Raw genomic sequence first — 18,743 nt, forward strand, 5'->3', positions numbered from 1 at the left:
CTCTCCCATTAGAAAAAAAAAGTTCCCTGAATGCACAAAATAAGCATATTGTGGAAAAAAGTCCAAGCTCAGCTCTCTCTTGGGCTATGCTAATTTTCAGTGTACAGTCCTTTTTTTTCTTTATTACTTCTGGCAATGTCAGAACATGCAATCCCCCATCTGCACTCTGAAGTGGAATTAGGAAACTTTTTATCATGCTGTTATTCTGAATGTACAGGATATCTCTAATGGTGGGGACCGAGAACAGAGTTTCAGTGCAGTTTAGATATGTAGACTGCTGGCCCACTCTACTGGCAAGATCTTCGCAGGCCTAGCGTACCAACCATAGGTTATTCTCTGATGTCAGTGCATTTGGAAAGGCCCTGCACACTTCTTATATCCCGTTCGAACCTGCATTTCCACTGGGCATTGTGATGATTACACAGGTGACATTATGGCCTCCATGGCTATGGCTTTGATCTGACCAAACCCACCCACCCCTTTTTAAATGTGTATGTGTAAAGTGCTGTCAAGTCGCAGCCAAGTCGCGACCCCTGGTGGAGTGATTATGCAGAGGTGGTTTGCTACTGCCTTCCTCTGCAGAGTCTTTGGGCGAAAACGCATGGTCGCTTTAGCCTCCTTTATTCCCTGTTTCAGCCAGGATTCAGCCAGGACCGAACGCACGTTCGGCGAAACGCATGCGTTCAATCCTGACTGAATCCTGGCTGAAACAGGGAATAAATGAGGCTAAAGCAACCATGCGTTTTCGCCCTTTGTCACAGGTCAACCTACTGAGACCTCCTCAGACGAAATAGAGGGATTCAGTCAGAGAACAGAGGAACAGCTGCAGGCAGAAGAGGTCTCACTGTGTCTGCAGCCTTCCAGCTCAGAGACTCCAGCTGTGCCTGAGGCTCAGCAACGACTGGTGTCACCGGAGGGCTCGCCAATGCCTCTGGAGCAATTGAGAAGACAGCTTTGACTAAAAATGCAAGGAAGACGATGGAGTGGCCAACTGCAAGCCCAGCATAGATCACTCCCTGACAGCAGCCATGAGGCAGAGCAAGGCTGATGCATGCCACCTGACTTGGAATGCCAGAACAGCCTAATTAGCAACAGCTGCCTCTGCTATCCCAGCAAGATAAGGCCCTATTTAAGCAGTAAATTAGACTTGGCTGTTGTGTGAGCAAACTCACTGCAACCACCCTGTGCATCAGCTGTGTTATCTCTGCTGTATTTTGGACTCTTGGTATCCTGACTTCTTGGACTGACTGACCCTGACTCACCACTTGCACAGCCCACACTTGTGTTGATGCCTTGGACTCTGACATAACTATGCTTACTGAGTATGCTTTTTGCCTGCAGCCCTCGTTATCTGCTGGTTTCAGGACAGTCTCCCTTGGAGGTCTCCCTTCCAAGCACCAACCCAGCTTAGCATTCAAGATGTGACGAGATCAGGCTATACTATACCATTCCACATCCCCCCTTGGTAGCTACCCATTCAATTAAAAAATTCAGAGGAAAGGTTCTCTTAGATTTAGTCTATATATTATACTCACCAAGGGACTGGCATTGGTGTGGTGAGTTTTCCCACTGGCCAGCCACATTGTTAAGTACAGCTTGCCATACTGTTTGAAGTTGTCAGACAGCGAATTTTCCATGCCTATGAGCACTGCCATCTGCTGGTGAGGAAACTCACCGGGCAAGGGCTCTGACTCATGTGGCGAATTATATTAAAGCTAGTAAAATAAATGATATGGCCTGGGTGTGGGAAGACAATCTGGGTAGTGAACACAACATCTAGCCAGCCATCAATGTCGTTTTGGTGTCTGAAGCATAAGATAAAATGACCCCTTCTGGTCTCGACTGAGACTTTTTTTTCCCTGATACAAAGAGACTGACATCAATGGAAGGAAAGCGGCACTTTAACTCTGCTCCCTGAAGTGGGTTGCTTGCTTTTGTTTTGTGACAGGTCTGGGCTTGCCTTCTTCTTCACAAGGGATTGCGATTTATCTGTGGCTGCTCCCACTTTATGGAATAGGTTCCCCGAGGAGGCCACCACCCTTAGCACATTTTCGTAAGGCTGTTCAATCTGCCAGCGCTTTTAGTGGAGTGTAAATCGTAGGCATTTTATTAGGTTGGGAAGGGGAAATTGTGGTTTTACTGTTACCTGATGTTTTCAAGTATGTATTGTATGCTGCCTTGAGCCATTGGGGAAAGGCAAGATATAAATGTTTTAAATAAATAAATAATAAAAACCAGCCCAAGAACTCAGATTCCACTACTGAAGAAATGTCATTCCTTTGTCCTCTTCCTCCTACTCTGTTCCCTTCTGCCTCCTCTGATCTTCAGATTCTTTCATTTCATGAGATAAAACACAGGTAGCCTGAAAGGCATGCCATCAAAATGCAGATGAGGCAGTTTCATACCATACTAGAACTTCTAGCTTGGTTTCAACTGAAAAGTTAGCTACTTTCAAATGCCTTTGAAAGCTCTGGTTCATTTCCCCCATCTCTTTAGATTGCTTCGTCAGAGCTGAGATGAGGCTCACATTTTACCTCTGAGCTGTCACAATTCTGGAAACTGTTTCTGTTTTTCTAAAAGCACAAACAGCCCAGTGAAGTTGGAGAACAGAAATAAAGTCCATAGTTGTGAATATTAAATCTGCAAACCAATATAGATCAAGGATGGAATTAGATATCACAAAAAAGCTCAAGGGTCCCAACCTGGATGAAAGAACTGGCAGGTGAGAGCTGTATGACCTTTTCCTGGCCCACAATTCTTCACTGCTAATGCCCACTATTACTGATCCCCCCCTCACATTTTGGCTTCAAACTCAAAACTAAATGCAGTTGAGGAGTAAACAGCCTTAGTGGTAGAGGGTGTGAAAAATCAGTTGGTGCAAAAAGTCTTAAGCACTTCTCCTTTCTGTAGTTTAGACCCTTAATCGTAAGTTCCCAATCAGTTATTCACTCCTTAATAAACAGGAAAAATTATAGGGAAAACAGTCATGTTAAAATCAGGGTTTTTAAAAACAAAATGTTATTGGAAAATGCCACATCTCTGGATCGCTAAAACTAGGAAATGTGTGTCGATTCAAGGAGACCCCAGCAAGGGGCTTTCAAGGCAAATGAGAAGCAGAGGTGGTTTGCCGTTGCCTTCCTCTGCAGAGCCTTCCTTGGTGGTCTGCTTTAGGCTTAAAAAATAATAAAAAAAGCTTTTATGTCGTAAGATTTTCACTATGCTGCTTAGCAAATAGCTTTACTTGAGGTGAGCTTCCTAGTCCACCTTCTGTTTCTAGGACAAAACAAAACCTGAGAAAATTCCATGGGGTGAGGGAGTAGTAGCTCGGGATATTTTTCTTTACTCAGAAGTAGCTCTCTTAAAAAAAAAAAGGTTGGCAACCCTTGATTTAAACAAGCTATGGTTTATCGTGACATCTAAAGGCAGCAGTTACAATTCAGATTCCTTTCCTTTTATCCCTTAGAAGCTCCTTGATCAATTGATCTTGAGCAGCATATATCTAGTGTTGGAGGGATATAAGGATTGAAACAAATCTTGCCATTGACAATGTAGCCTTGGTAAAAAAGGCATTATGTCAGTCACAGAGGCATTGGATTTGTATATTAAAAGGGGGGAAATATAGTGTGATCGAAGTTCCTCGTAAAAGCGGCATTCCAAAAGGGCTAATGAGTCAATAGAGCCAGAAGAGCAAGGGCAGATCCTGTCTGAGTATGGTATATTCAGAATTCTGCCCTGCATTACCATAGAAGGGTTAGCATTCAATCTAGCCAAGCAAAAAGCTCTACAGAGACAAGGAGTTGTCAGATAATATGTATAGGCAGGCAGACCACGTGGAGGGGGTATTCCGAAGAACTGGGATGAACAGACGCGACGAGCACGAAAAGTAGTGCTGTTATAATCGAGCTCTTCAATGCGCCTTTTAATCTTGGCAAAAGCTTCAGTTTTCCCAAGATCTGATAACATATCCTGCGAGAAGCCCAACAACGCCAGTTTCTCATCTAAGATTTTTTGCCATGAGGATTTGAAAGGGTCATGCTTCAGAGAAGCTAGGAACCCCTCAGTGCTAAAGCACAGTTTAAGGTGGAGTTTAAAGGCGGCCAACCACGCCCTAGCTTCAAGTGACATTTGGCCAAACTCAGAATGAAGAGTAACGCCAGCAACACATCGAGGGGCATTTAGGAGTTTTCGTAAGAACTGAAGCAGTGGACGATCTATAGATTCATTGATGACTGTTATCCAGATGGCAACACCAAAGAGGATAATTGGGGTAATTTTCAGGTTAAAAACCTGAATAGCCCCTGGAATATATTTGCCACCTTTGGTGTGAAAAAAGTTGACAATAGCACCAACACCAGGTTTAACTTTGTTGGACACTGCTTTTTGATGGGCATTCCAATTTAGGTTATGGGAAAACAGAATGCCAAGGTAAACAAACTCCTTGACTTGGTCAACCTCAAAACCATCTAATACCCAGCGAGAAAGAGGTATTTTTCTCCTCTTAGTGAAGATCATAACCTTAGATTTATGATGGTTTATTTTAAGACCTTCCCTAGAGCAGTACTCAGAAAAAGTTTGCAAAGACCTTTTCAAACCAATTCTTGTGCGGACAGGAGAACTGCATCATCAGGATAGAGTAGACAATTCAGATTCAGGGAATATCACCTCAGGATTGTTGTCTTAACTGATAACAACCTGGGCCCTCTCCTCACTATTACACATGGAAGAATGCCTGGAGTGTTTCTAATATATACCATTGCTTACTACCTTACACCGTTCTCTAAAAAAAAAAAAATGATTTCCATCTACCAGAAATAACAAGCGTACTACTGCTCACAATACCCAAGAATGAAAGAGGTTAGTTTCTTACACCAAAACAACCCATCACTCAAAGAAAAATCTAACACATTCTGAGCTGTCTACTTGCACAAGTGACTTTTAGACAAATCGTTAACATTATAGTTTGAACCTAAGAAGAACCCTGGTGTATCAGATGAATGGTCTATGTAGTCCAGCAGATGCCTCAAAGGACCCACAAGTAGAGCTCAAAGCCTACCCCAGGGTCCCCAACCTTTTTGAGCCTGCGGGCACATTTGGAATTCTGACACGGCATGGTGGGCGCAGCAACAAAAGGGCTGCTGCAAAATGGCGGCCGCACGAGGGTGAGGCCAGCCACAAAATGATTGCCGAGGCTTAACTTCAGTAACACAGGGCAGGTGCTTGTGCTGTGGTGGCAGCTGCTGCCAAAGCAACATTTTAAAAAATCTGCACAGTCAATCAAATCTCCAATAGTCAGTCAGAAGCCTTGCTGGGCAAAAGCCCTACCTGGCCCCGCCCACTTCCTAAAAACACTTGGCAGGCACCAGAAAAGGTGTCGGTGGGCGCCATAGTATTATGGGCACCACTTTGTGGACCCCTGGCCTACCCTTTCTGATGCATCTCAGCATCCAGAATTATACTGGTGCCGAAAACAGAGATTCTGTTTAGCTATGATGGCTAATACACTGCAGTCCTAAACAGAGTTACACCCTTCTGAGCCCACTGACTTCACTGGATGAAGAAGTATGTGATTCTACTTAGAACTGCATTTTTGCATGGATATTAAAGACTTCAGAGACCATGTGTGTGTTTCAGGGAGGGGGGATACAGTCTTTTCTTTCTTGTTATATGTTTGCCTGGCAGTATTTTGACCTTGAGATGGCTGATTTCCACACATCCACCTGAAGAACAGATTGTCCCACAATGGGAAGACATCAGGAGAGTTGCCTGCAACACAAAACTGGGAAGTCAGCACTCTTGAAGACTTTGACTGACTTTGAAATGGAGAAAGTCATTTAAGATTTACAGAAAATCCTAAACTGGAAACGAGGCGACACATTTTGTTCCTTGGGGAATCTTTCTATGGCTCCTAATCCATACCGAAGTATGAAACCAGATGAAAGATACTCAACTCAACAGCTAACCTTCAATAGAAATGTGTTTATCTTTCACACAGATCCCCACAAGCTGGGGAAACGCTATTGAATAACCCTGACAGTACAAAACAAACCACAGAACTTCCTAGCTTTGACTCTCTGCTCAGCCTCCTGATACAGTCTTAACGGGGAAAAAATCGCAATCTGCACAAATAGGATATGTTTTATCGAACAGAAGTTTGTAACACTTGCTTAACCTGATGAATTGCAACAGGCAAAGGGCACAGCTGTCGTTTTGCCAACGTAATTAGGTTGCTTTTTGAATGCCGGCATTACAAAAAGAGAAGTTAAAAGACTGATTTGCTGCTAACTCAAAGTGTAACATCATTTGTCATGCTGTGAAACAATCGTGCACTTGTGGCTCACTATTTCCATATATATTTTAAAATCCCAAATTAAACAATGATGCAAGTTCTTGTGGATCATTTACCAGAAAGATGGATGAAAGGTTTGTTACTAGAGTTTTATCAGAAAACAGTATCCGATATTGATGGGCCTTCCCGTTTATTTTTCACAGTGGTCTGACAACGTAAGTTCATACTCAGAAGGTATGGTGTGATGTGGAATGTAAATTTCAGAGGACTGATCTCCTCCTTTTCCCCATCACTCTTAAAAATGCACTAACCTTGTCAGAGTTGATCACGTCTACAATCTGTTGTGCAGGTGATGGTTCCAGAGGGTCCTCATTTACAGCTCACTGATACATGTGAGGATTTTATAGATTAGGGTTCCTGGTTTTTTTTTTGGGGGGGGGGAGTGTTTAATATATTAGCATTATGTGAAAGTGATGTGTCTAAACGTCCTTTGATTAAGCTAAATACCTATTTGAAGTAATTGCCATTTGCATTTGTAAACGACTCTGCTCTTCATGCTGCTGAAAATTAGCTGTCTTTCTTTTCTGTCTGGCATAGATTCAGTGTAATGAAAGCAGCAAGAATCCTCTAAACCAGTGATACTCAGTGGCTAGGATAGCACATGTGGCTCTTTGACATGCCACCTGTGGCTCTTCTGAGCACCATTCTGTTACCCTAATTAGATAGTCTCTCCTTTTGGTTGGGGAATTAGCTGGGGAGACTCTATTTTGCAAGAGGAAGGGGTAGCAACTTGATGAGATTGCATGTGTCCATCCTGATTCTCTGAATGGAGTTCTGTTCCTGAGAAGATTTAGAAAAGTGTGTCTTATCTGCTGCAGGAGAGCTAAAGAAATGCTGAAGAGGCCTGTTATTTGTCCCTTGGTGTTTCAAGGAACTCCAGATGTTCTCCCAAGGGGAAACATGTAAACAAGCCTGGACTTTGCCCAGTCGGCTCTGAAGCATGGCACACAAAATGGAGGCCAGGAGAGCCCTTTTGTCTCTGGCTATACAGCAGTGTTCCATCCTTGCACACTAGCTCGTCCTGAACACCTTGCCTAGGGTAGCCTATGGCTGTCAGCATACCACAACAATTCTTCAATATGGCACCTGTACCATGTTGCAGGAAAGTGGCCAAGGGCCTTGCTCAGTGGTGCTTCTGGTTGATGATTGGTTCCCACCTTGAAACTGCTACTGCCCAAGGAATGGGTAAGCTATGAGCCTCCATGAGGTGCAGGCATTATGCTAGGGGTGGAAGCAAATGTGGTTCTTTTGGTTGATGGAAATTGAGAGTGTAGCTCTCCATGAGCTGTGGAGTCCCACTGCTCTAAACCATTATGTATTGTGTCCCAGGGCACTGTTTGAAGGCACAGGATACCATAGAATTGCCTGAAGCTAAGCAAGTCTGAGTCCTGCAGTTTTCCTAGGACCTCTGTGCGTGCCACCTTAATTTCCATGGAAGAAAGGCAAGATAGGAATGCAACAAATAAATAAATGTAAATAGCGTGCTACTGCCGTAGCACTATACAGCTATACCAGTTGCAGCAAAACATTCTGAAATGCATGGTGAATGACAAGTAGCTATTAGCCGCAATGGCTAAATGGAACCTCCATGTTCAGAGATATACTATCTCTGAATATCAGATACAGGGACAAACAGCAGGGGGCAAGCTTCCCAGAGACCACTCAATCAAAGTGTTTTTTTCCCTCCCAATGAAAACAATACTTCATTTGCTGATTAACACTAGAGAATCTGTCTGAAAATGCCCTTGCTGATGTATGTCAATGCTGAGATATTGAATGGACAGCCCAGGGATCCTATCTAGCCTTATGTGTATAGCACGCATAGCTGGATATTGGACATCACTGCACTATTCAATAATAATGATCGTAATACATGCAAACTCAAGGCACCGTGGAAGATGAGGGAACACAGATACAAGGCTCATCGCTACACAGGAGGAAACAGTGCCAATGAATACATTAAAAAAAAGAAGTCAAGTGGATAAGTCGATGCAGAGATGGACTAATTTGTATGATTTTGTCAGAGCTATTTAGGAAAAGGTATTTATCTGTGAATAAAAGACAAAGTACCAAAAGATGAAAGCAACGAAGCCCTGAATAGCCTATTCGTTCATCACTGGTGGCTCATAACAGTAAAAGGGATTTATATAGTACAGATTTATAAATTGTGCTCATTTTACCACCTCTCTGTCTATTGTTTGGTTATTAAGATTTGTTATCATCTACTTCCTGGCTGCAACAGCCAAGAAACAGCCTTATAAAGAAGATCAATGCCATGCAGTAAGTAATTGCACCCCAGCACATCTACTTAAAAGTGTACAAAAACTTCTTTAAAAAGAGATTTAACTTTTTTTTACTGTTATAATACAAATTGAACAAAAGCACAACTCAGATCTCACAGTTACACATGATAAATAAACATGCCAAAACTGCTTATGTTATTCTTTCTGGCAGCATAAACTTAGTGCTCCTTTACAATTCCTCCTGACATGGCATTTTAATATATACACTTAAGATAGTTATCCATTATTCCTAATGGTTAGATGCAGATCTAGGGGATAACAAATCAATAAACGATTAAAAAACCAGTATTTAGGCACATACACACATAACATGTACGATTATCATTAAGTGATCAATAGATGGAATAATTTAAAATGTAGGAGTGAAACTAGAAATGAAAAACAACAATTGCAGCCACAGCTGGCTGGAAAGCTATAGGACAAACCACATTTATTCATCCAATGTCGAGGCAGGAAGTAAAACACTGCAATTTACTTCCTGTCCCAGCATCTCTACCCCCTCCCTCAGCCACCCAGGTGCATCACCAGCAAGTCAAGCACTTCCTTCCCTGGTTTTGAGAAAAGCTTGGCTTCCTCACGCAGTGCTCCAGCACCTTCGGGGGGGGGGGGAAGGGAGGGAAGGAAGGAAGAAAGACAAACAAAGAAAGAAAATACCAAGAAAATGCGCTCTACATGGGGTTGCCCTTGAAAAATGTTCAGAAACTTCAATTGGTGCAGAATTCTACGGGAGGATGTTGATAGGAGTGCATCGTAGGGACCATATCACTGAAGTCCTGGCCCAACTACACAGGCTCCTGAGCTGTTTCTGTGCACAATTCAAGGTAACGCGTTGACCTTTAAAACCCAATATGGCTTGGGAACAGAATAGCTGAAGGACCACCTACTCCCTTACAAACCTACTCAGTCATATTCCAAGGTCCTGCTTTGGGTGCCCCCACCCCACCTTAGATGGGTGGCAACCCTGGAGAGAGCCTTCTCAGTTGCAGGACTCTGGAACTCTCTTCCCAGACAGACTCGCCTGTATCTTTCTGCTGCCATCTTCCACCAGCAGGTGAAGATATTTTTGTTTTGTCTGGTGTTCCTTCAGTGATCCCTCCTTCCTTCCCTATATTTTAATTCTCACTTTTATGTGTGTATATTTTATTGCAACTTGGTTTTAATTGTGTGTTTTACTTGGTGTTAATGTTTTTAAAGAGATGTTTTTATTGTGTATATTTTTAATCCGTTAGCGACTTTGGTGGCCCTGAAGAGGGCAGAAAGGCGGGTATATATTTTGCAAATAAATAAAATTCCGAAGGTGCCCACAGGCCTAAAAGCGTTAGGGAACCCAACTGACACAAGAAGCCTCCTAGCAAAACTCTTGGCTCCAAGCCTATTTGCATCTATTCTGTCTTTCTCCAACCAATCTGCTAGTCAGGGGGTATCATGCCTTTCTCCAAGGCACCTGGCCTGACTCCTTGACTCCCCTCTTAAATGTATCTTCACCTCATTAGAGTAGTATGGAGCACACTGTCCTTTGTGCTGATTCACTGAAACCAATGGGGCTCAGCTCTGCATCGTGCATATTTTTCAAAAGATCTAACCAGCAATTAACCTCAAAACATGCCATGGAATAACGGTGATCTCAGATTTGGAAAGGCCTGAGTCATCTACACATGAACACATGAAGCCACCTTATACTGAATCAGACCCTTGGTCCATCAAAGTCAGTATTGTTTACTCAGACCGGCTGTGGCTCTCCAGGGTCTCAGGTAGAGGTCTTTCACATCACCTACTTACCTAGTCCCTTTAACTGGATATGCCGGTGACTGAACCTGGGACCTTCTGCATGCCAAGCAGATGCTCTACCACTGAGCCACCGCCCCTCTAATCCAGCGCCCTGCCTCAAGACAGGACAACCTATTTTTAAAGCATCCAAAACAGATAAATATGAACATAAGTTGCTTCGCACCAGCTAGCCTAGTATTTATTACTCAGCCTAGCAGCAGCTCTTCAAGATCTTGGGTGAACATCATTCCTAACTGCACTACCTGACATCCTTTGAGTGGAAACACATACACTACTGAGCTGAGGACTCTTCCTTCAAGGTCTCATAGCACTGCACTGATCCCTACCCCCAGGCCAAGTCCAAGACTGACTACTTGTAGGCAAGCAACCCTCTTTGTTCTGACTGTGAGTCAAACTGTACATGACACAGATTTGCTCCTTTTCCCTCCCACAAGGCAAAGACAGGCAAAGGAAAAGTGGGATTTTGATATGGGGGGAAAACAGACTGCAGAGAAAGAGATAATATTATCCCCTCCCTCCTCTTTCCATGTTCTTCAGTTTGAGACTATAGTTTCATGGGGCAGCTCTGGGTAAAATGGGAAAGAAAACATTGTGGAAGACATCCATGCAACAGAGCAACTTGTCTGACCCTTTAAACAGTCAGACCCTTTGTGAAGAATGGGTAGGCCTGAAGAGTTGTTTTCTCAACACTGGGAGACTTGCTGATTAAAACAGCTTCAGAGCCATGTGGCCTAATCCCATCCAAGTGAAAGCAATATTCTAGCTCTTTGTGTTTTTGCCAACTCTCTACAATCAGCACAAAACACTTAGGAGCCAAACGTTCCTTTTCTAGGCAGTAATTAATAGGTTTAAGACAGACATAAGCCACATGAGCAAGACCTTTAGAGCTTAGCAGAGAAGAAAATTAAGAACTAACAATGTGAGCCCAGCCTTCCAAACAACATGCCTATGAGCAATCGTGCTTTTAACCTAATGAGCTTGTGTGTGTAAAGTGCCATCAAGTCACAGCTGATGTATGGCAACCCCAGCAAGGGGCTTTCAAGGCAAGTGAGAAGCAGAGGTGATTTGCCATTGCCTTCCTCTGCAGAGTCTTCCTTGGTGGTCTCCCTTCCAAGTAAACACACAGTCCTGCCTTTGAAATGGCATTTACTGTTTTGTTCTACCTCCATTGGGTTGAACAGAAAAAGTTATTAATGTTCTAGTTCTCACAAAGGTCTCATAATAACCCAGTATATCGCAAATCTCATAAATTCACATAGTCCTCCTGGTAGCCTGTTAGTGAGAGTTGCAGAGAAATTTCATCTAAGGGCTAAGAAAGATGCAACAACAACCTTGGTGAAAGAAAACAGTGTGTAAAAGATACCGTTAATTTGACAAGCCCTTCCCTTTTTCTTCAAAGCAAAACAAAAAAAATTTCTGCATATCGTATGTCCACCGCCACCACTTGTCACACAACAATGCAAAGCACGGTTATTATCCGGCAATCTAACAGTCTCATCACTCACCCTGTCAGCTACAAAGTAGTCATGCAAGAATCTACCAGCTAATGGCCACCATTATACAGCAGCTGGATGCAAGATATACCCCGTGTGTATTTTTAACCCAAAATGAATCCTGTCAATTCTCTCTCATTGCTATGAAAATAATATTGTTCTTCATAAATTATTGTTATTATTCATAAAGTTCATACAAGGCTCATGAACAAGAACGACAACACGTTTTTCATTCATATTGTCTTCATAATGAAGGACACTATCCAACCAAAGCTAACTAATTTTAACTTGCACAGATGGACAGTCAAGCATTAATTTTAACAGTGCAATTCTAAGCAGAGTTATACCCTTCTTAGTTCACAGAACTCAATAGGCTTAGGAAAATGTAACTTTGTTTAGGATTATACTGCAAATCTTTCTCATTTATTAATGTGCTGTATTAATTTATTTATCATTTATTAATCCACTGTACAGACCGAACTACACAGGGCAGAGACAAGGGACTCATACAGACAATCTGTTCACATATTGACTGACCGTGGGGGGAGGAAGAGCAGGCATGAGAGAGCTGGCCAACCCTCACCTCCACATGATCGCAGTTGTCTACATGGAGCGAACACATAGAGGAAGTATAAGAACATAACATAAGAAAAGCCATGCTGTATCAGACTAAGGCCCATCAAGTCCAGCAGTCTGTCCACACAGTGGCCAACCAGGTGCCTCTAGGAAGCCCACAAACAAGTTGACTGCAGCAGCATTATCCTACCTGTGTTCCACAGCACGTAATATAATAGGCATGCTCCTCTGATCCTGGAGAGAATAGGTACGCATCATGACTAGTACTCATTTTTACTAGTAGCCATGGATAGCCCTCTCCTCCATGAACATGTCCACTCCCCTCTTAAAGCCTTCCAAGTTCACAGCCATCACCACAACCTGGGGTATCAGTATGTACACTCCCACTTGTGCAGATGACTTGGCAATCATATGGAGGGAGGGGCATGGTTAGCATATTCATACCCGCTATTCCTCCCCATATGGTCAGTCAATGCTCAGATAGTTCATCTAGAATCATAGAATCATAGAGTTGGAAGGGACCATCAGGGCCATCAAGTCCAACCCCCTGCACAATGCAGGAAATTCACAACTACCTCCCCCCTCCACACCCCTAGTGACCAGAAGATGGCCAAGATGCCCTCCCTCTCATCAACTGCCTAAGGTCACAGAATCAGCATTGCTGACAGATGGCCATCTAACCTCTTCTTAAAAACTTCCAGGGAAGGAGAGCTTACCAACTACCAAGGAAGCCTGTTCCACTGAGGAACCGCTCTAACTGTTAGAAAATTCTTCCTAATGTCTAGACGGAAACTCTTTTGATTTAATTTCAACCTGTTGGTTCTGGTCCGACCTTCTTGAGCAACAGAAAACAACTCGGCACCCTCCTCTATATGATAGCCCTTCAAGTACTTGAACATAGTTATCATATCCCCTCTCAGTCTTCTCCTCTTCAGGCTAAACATACCCAGCTCTTTCAACCTTTCCTCATAGGACTTGGTCTCCAGACCCCTCACCATCTTTAATGCCCTTCTCTGGACACGTTCCAGCTTGTCTACATCTTTCTTAAATTGTGGTGCCCAAAACTGAACACAGTACTCTAGTTGAGGTCTAACCAGAGCAGAGTAAAGCGATACCATCACTTCGTGTGATCTGGACACTATACTTCTGTTGATGCAGCCCAAGACTGCATTTGCCTTTTTAGTTACAGCATCACACTGCTGACTCATGTTCAGTGTTTGGTCTACTAAGACCCCAAGATCCTTTTCACACACACTACTGTTCAAACAAGTCTCCCCCATCCTATAATTATGCATTTGATTTTTCCTACCTAAATGCAGAACTTTACATATGTCTTTGTTGAAGTGCATTTTATTAGTTCTAGCCCATTTCTCCAGCCTGTCAAGATCATCCTGCATCTTGGCTCTGTCTTCTACCATATTTGCTACCCCTCCCAATTTAGTATCATCTGCAAATTTAATAAGCATCTCCTCTATTCCTTCATCCAAATCATTTATAAAGATGTTGAACAACACAGGGCCCAGCACAGATTTCTGAGGAACTCCACTAGTCACTTCTCTCCAAGTGGATGAGGAACCATTAACTAGCACTCTTTGGGTATGATCTGTCAACCAGTTGCAGATCCATCTAACAATAATAGGATCTAACCCACATTTTCCCAATTTGTCAACTAGAATACTATGTGGAACCTTATCAAAAGCCTTACTGAAATCTAGATAAACTATGTCTACAGCATTCCCCTGATCCAGCAAGGTAGTAACTTTCTCAAAAAAGGAGATAAGATTAGTCTGACATGACTTATTCTTGAGAAACCCATGCTGGCTCTTAGTGATCAGATCCATCCTTTCTAAATGCTCAAGGACTGACTGACTGATGATTTGTTCGAACACTTTTCCTGGTATAGAAGTCAAGCTCCAATCTTCTGGCACCTCACCTGTTTGCCAAGACTTTTCAAAGTAACAATTTCCTTCCTCCCACTTCTCCCAGAAGCCATATGCAAGCCCCAAAAGGCAATACAGGTTGAGTATCCCTTATCCAGATTGCTTGGGACCAGAAATAGCCCATATTTTTGATCTTTCCGTATATTGGAATATTTTGGAATTTTTGCATCTACATAGTTAGATATATTGGGGATGGGACCCAAATTCATTTATGTTTTATATATACTTTATACACATACAAGAGGATATTGGAAAATTCCACCTCCACCAACAGCTTCCACTGGCACTACAATAGGATCCAACCCATTATAATCTCTTCAGTAACAAACTGAAAACAAGACGACCAACGGTAGTGAAGTTTTTGAAATCCTGTCAGACCCACCTTTCTGTACGTGGCTGACAGTGGTCGTCTACTCTCCCTAGAACTGGATCGGGACGCATTTTTGGATGTGCTCATTTCCTTCTCGCACTTTTCTATTTCCTTCTTGAGCTTCTCTCTTCTTTGCTGATCTGACACTGAAAAAATAATAATAAACCAGAATAAATACAGATAATCTTATTAAGATTATTTCTGGAGTTAAATTACAGGGTGATGATGAGGCTCAGCGACGAGAAGAGGGATTCGTCTTCAGGTATCTGTTTGCTTCAGCATGTGGTCCTTCCCTGCTGATCAGATAAACTTGCTTTAAAAAACAAACAATGAACCATAATGACTGTTATTATTGAGGGTACGTATGATATAGTGGGGGTTAAGTTGTCAGAGCAGGACGAGAGATCAGGGTTTGTATCTCCCCCAAACCTCCTTTTGCCAGTCACTCCCTCTCAGCCTAACCTTACCTCACAAAGCTGTTGTGAGAATAAAGTGGGGTGGGGAGAGCTGTGTATTCCACCCTGAGCTCCTTGGATGGATGACAGAATAACAAAGTAGTACATGGATCATACAATCTTAAATCAGGATTTCAGGCTAGCTGAAATGTAGCAAATGAGAAAACGATTTAAAACAATTTCAATTACCTTGTTACATTTTTAAACAATTTATTCCAGAATGTTTCAGTGGAACTGAGACCACTGTTGAAATCTATAAGTTGTGTCTGCCTATCTTTGGATCTTTCTTTTGATGGTTCATGAACATCTTCATAATTGACCATAAACAACAATCAAAAGCATTTAGAATGTGTCTCCTTAAACTATCCTACTGGCAGTGGTGGACATTTAGGTTCCCAACGTTATAACTAACAATTGGTTCAGATACTTTGATGCATGTGTTCTACCTCATAGCATGAGAAGCAGTGTATGCCCTCACAAGTCTTCGTAGGTTCCTCACTGCATAACTAGGCCAGTTTTCCCAGGTAGGCTGCTGGGGGAGGGAAAGAGGGAAATCTGAAGATAGGGGAGCAGAAAAAGGTAAGTTGGTTGGTGTGTGGGAAAGAAAGAAGAAAGCAGGAAAAGGGGAGAGGATACACGGGCTTTCAGGGAAATGAAAGAGGAAGTAGTAGAGGGGAAAATGAGATGCCCTGTGCAAGTCCTTGTGGGTCTCCCACCTGTATTAACAAATTAAGTATACAGCTTGGCACCATATTTTGAAAGAGAAATGTCTCTTTCAACCTAATGTAACCAGAAAGTTTTGCTCAGTGCTTGTTAATGATAATTTCAAAAAGACAAAAGGCTATCAGTTATTTCTGAGAAATTAAAAAGATTTTCCTGTAAAATGAATCAAAGTTCTGAACCTTACAGTGGGGGGTGATTCACCGATTTTGCCCTAATGTGTCTGAAGTCAATGAGGCCAGACTTGTGTAAAGTGATCTGTGAATCATCTCTATTAATGATGACATGAATGTAAGTTAATTAAATTGCTGGTAACGCTTTGGCTTCATCTCTTGCTGTTGCGTTTGCAATCAGATACATTATCTTGTTCTTAAATGTATGGGACAGCATGTGGGAAAAAGGCATATGCAGAATTCTAGATGAAGCACAATATTATATTTAAACATTATATTAAAACAATAGCTTTTATATTTGGAACTACTTTAAAAAACTGTTTCAAGTGTTTATCCAGTTTCATACAAATGGAATTTTAGAGCTGGTTAGAAAAAAACAGTTACTGTATTTTCATAAGTGGAATCTGAAATGATAGTTAGCTAGCACCACATGTACATTCTGAAAATCACATATTGTTTTTGTCAACCATTGTCTGAATAATCAAGAAAAACCAATTGCTATTAACCTATTATTTAGTTAAGCTGATTTGAATGGTCAGTGGGTATAGCATACCCCAATATTTTCTTATGGAATCCTTGTGACAATGTAGGGGGAGATACATACATCACAAATTATTCTATAGGATTTGCGGACAGAATTTTCCTACTAGAGAAGACATTCAAGTTGTTGTAGTTTGGATAACTATAGCCAGATCCTACCTCTGATGGAGGGGAGGCACAAAACAACTGAACTGAAGTTGGATGAATGCTGGGAACCGAAGGGTTGAGCAGGAAACTAAAAATTCTTATAAAGTAAAATATTTATTTGGTGTACACAATAAAATAGACAAAAACACTGGGCCTGGAATACAGGCTACATATAAAACCACCAGTATGAACTGTTACAGGGAAGAGCATATGATGGGGAACCTATAGTTACAGGAAGATCAAGAAAGATATATGGATGTCTTTTAACTGGCAGACCAGTTTCTCAAAATGTTTGTTATCTGCCACAGCAGGAGACTTTCTTTCCCTTAATCTTTCTTATCCCAATGTCCAGGATGCACTCTGAATATACTCAGCAGAAAACCTGCCAAGCTGAAAGGATCTTCACAGCTTGTGCAACCCAGCCATGTGCATCCACACCTGTCTTCTTTGGCAGAGTTTTTGGCATGTTTCTGTCATACATTCAGCAATCACCGAATTCCTCTGGCCCACTGGTCTCAATCAATGGGCTTCCAGTGATTCACAGCTTAGATATGACAAACTTCACCTGCTATTTTGAGTCAGTCAGGTTGATCTAATCCACATGAGCATGCCTGGTACTGTCTTTAGCATGGCAGCTTTCCGGCTTTGCTGCTGGCTAAAACACTGGGCAAGAACAGCTGCAATTAAATACACCCTACGTGAAAGACATGCTCACTTGTTCAGAGACAGTGCCAACCAGAGTATCATGTTTGTTTCTTAAGGAGTGCCAATGTGATGTCAATAAACCATCTAAAAAAGTAAACCAGAAAAAGGTAATGGATATCTTGCTATTTTATAAACTTGGCTGCAAGCCTAAACACATCTACTAGAAATAAATCCCACTTAAATTCAGTAGAAGTTACTTTTGAGTAAACTTGCAGAAAATTGGGCAGAAAGGCTATAATCCTACAATATTTACTTGGGAGTCCTAATTAAATGAATCGGATCTGCTTTTAAGCATGCATGCCGAATACACTTAGAGCCTGCAAAATCCTAAACTTGCCTTGAGATACCAGATTAAAACCAGGTTCTCCCAATGAGCTCAAGAGAGTATTCAGGTTACTTTGAAACATGGTTACAACAGACACAAAGAATTGAGTGGATGGGGTGGTGGTGGAGGAGGAGGATCATCATTATCCTCCTCCTCCACTGGATCTGACATCCAACACAGCACCAACCCAAATGACATATTCCAGTTAGTCTCTTGCAAATTTTGACAACAAAGAATCATAGGGCATCTTAAAGACCACCTGACATATCATGTCACAAACTTGTGTAAACTAGAACCCACTTCATCAGTTGCAAATATACCTGACTACAAAAGATTGCAAAAAGTGAGACCAAATGTCCAGAAATGCAAGAGCTGCAAGTCTTTTCTTAATTTTGATATACTAACTTAACACCTGTTGGGTTACATTAAGTAGATGATGTAGGGACACAGAAATCATTAGTTATGTAAAATAAACGAACACATTAGTTACCAAGCAAATCACCTATACACAGCCTTATTGTTCTCAGGTGTTAAAGAGATGGAAACATTAAAATTACTTGGAGAATGGTGAAAATATTCGGTTTTGAACATGCTTTTGTTCTTGCTTGCTTGACTTATGTTCCTCTTAGACATGTTCCTCTTTTTTTGATTGACTGAAATTTTCTGTTCATTTTTAATAAAGTTCATTGATAAACAGTGTATTTTAGCATAGCTCAAAATCATACCTAAAAATAGTACAGAGAACTTTCCACCTACCTTTACATATAAAATGCTCAGAGAAAAAACAGAGCTGGGGCATCCAAGAGAAATGCAAGCTTTCTTCATTATTGGTTCCTATGTAAAGGTTAACACCTTGCCATTC

At 41.9% G+C, this 18,743-nt stretch overlaps 1 protein-coding gene across 1 annotated transcript in view; it reads right to left on the reverse strand.

The window, feature by feature from the left end:
- Positions 1–18,743, reverse strand: part of SPATA7 (spermatogenesis associated 7) — a gene marked incomplete at its 5' end in the record, with an annotated part of 49,020 nt that overhangs the window by 17,994 nt on the left and 12,283 nt on the right. The window contains one exon of the mRNA XM_056851838.1: positions 14,829–14,962. Coding sequence (XP_056707816.1) covers positions 14,829–14,962 — 134 coding nt within the window. The remainder of the gene's footprint in view (positions 1–14,828; positions 14,963–18,743) is intronic.

Source organism: Euleptes europaea, chromosome 6 (assembly GCF_029931775.1).
Source record: "Euleptes europaea isolate rEulEur1 chromosome 6, rEulEur1.hap1, whole genome shotgun sequence".
NCBI classification, from domain to species: domain Eukaryota; kingdom Metazoa; phylum Chordata; class Lepidosauria; order Squamata; family Sphaerodactylidae; genus Euleptes; species Euleptes europaea.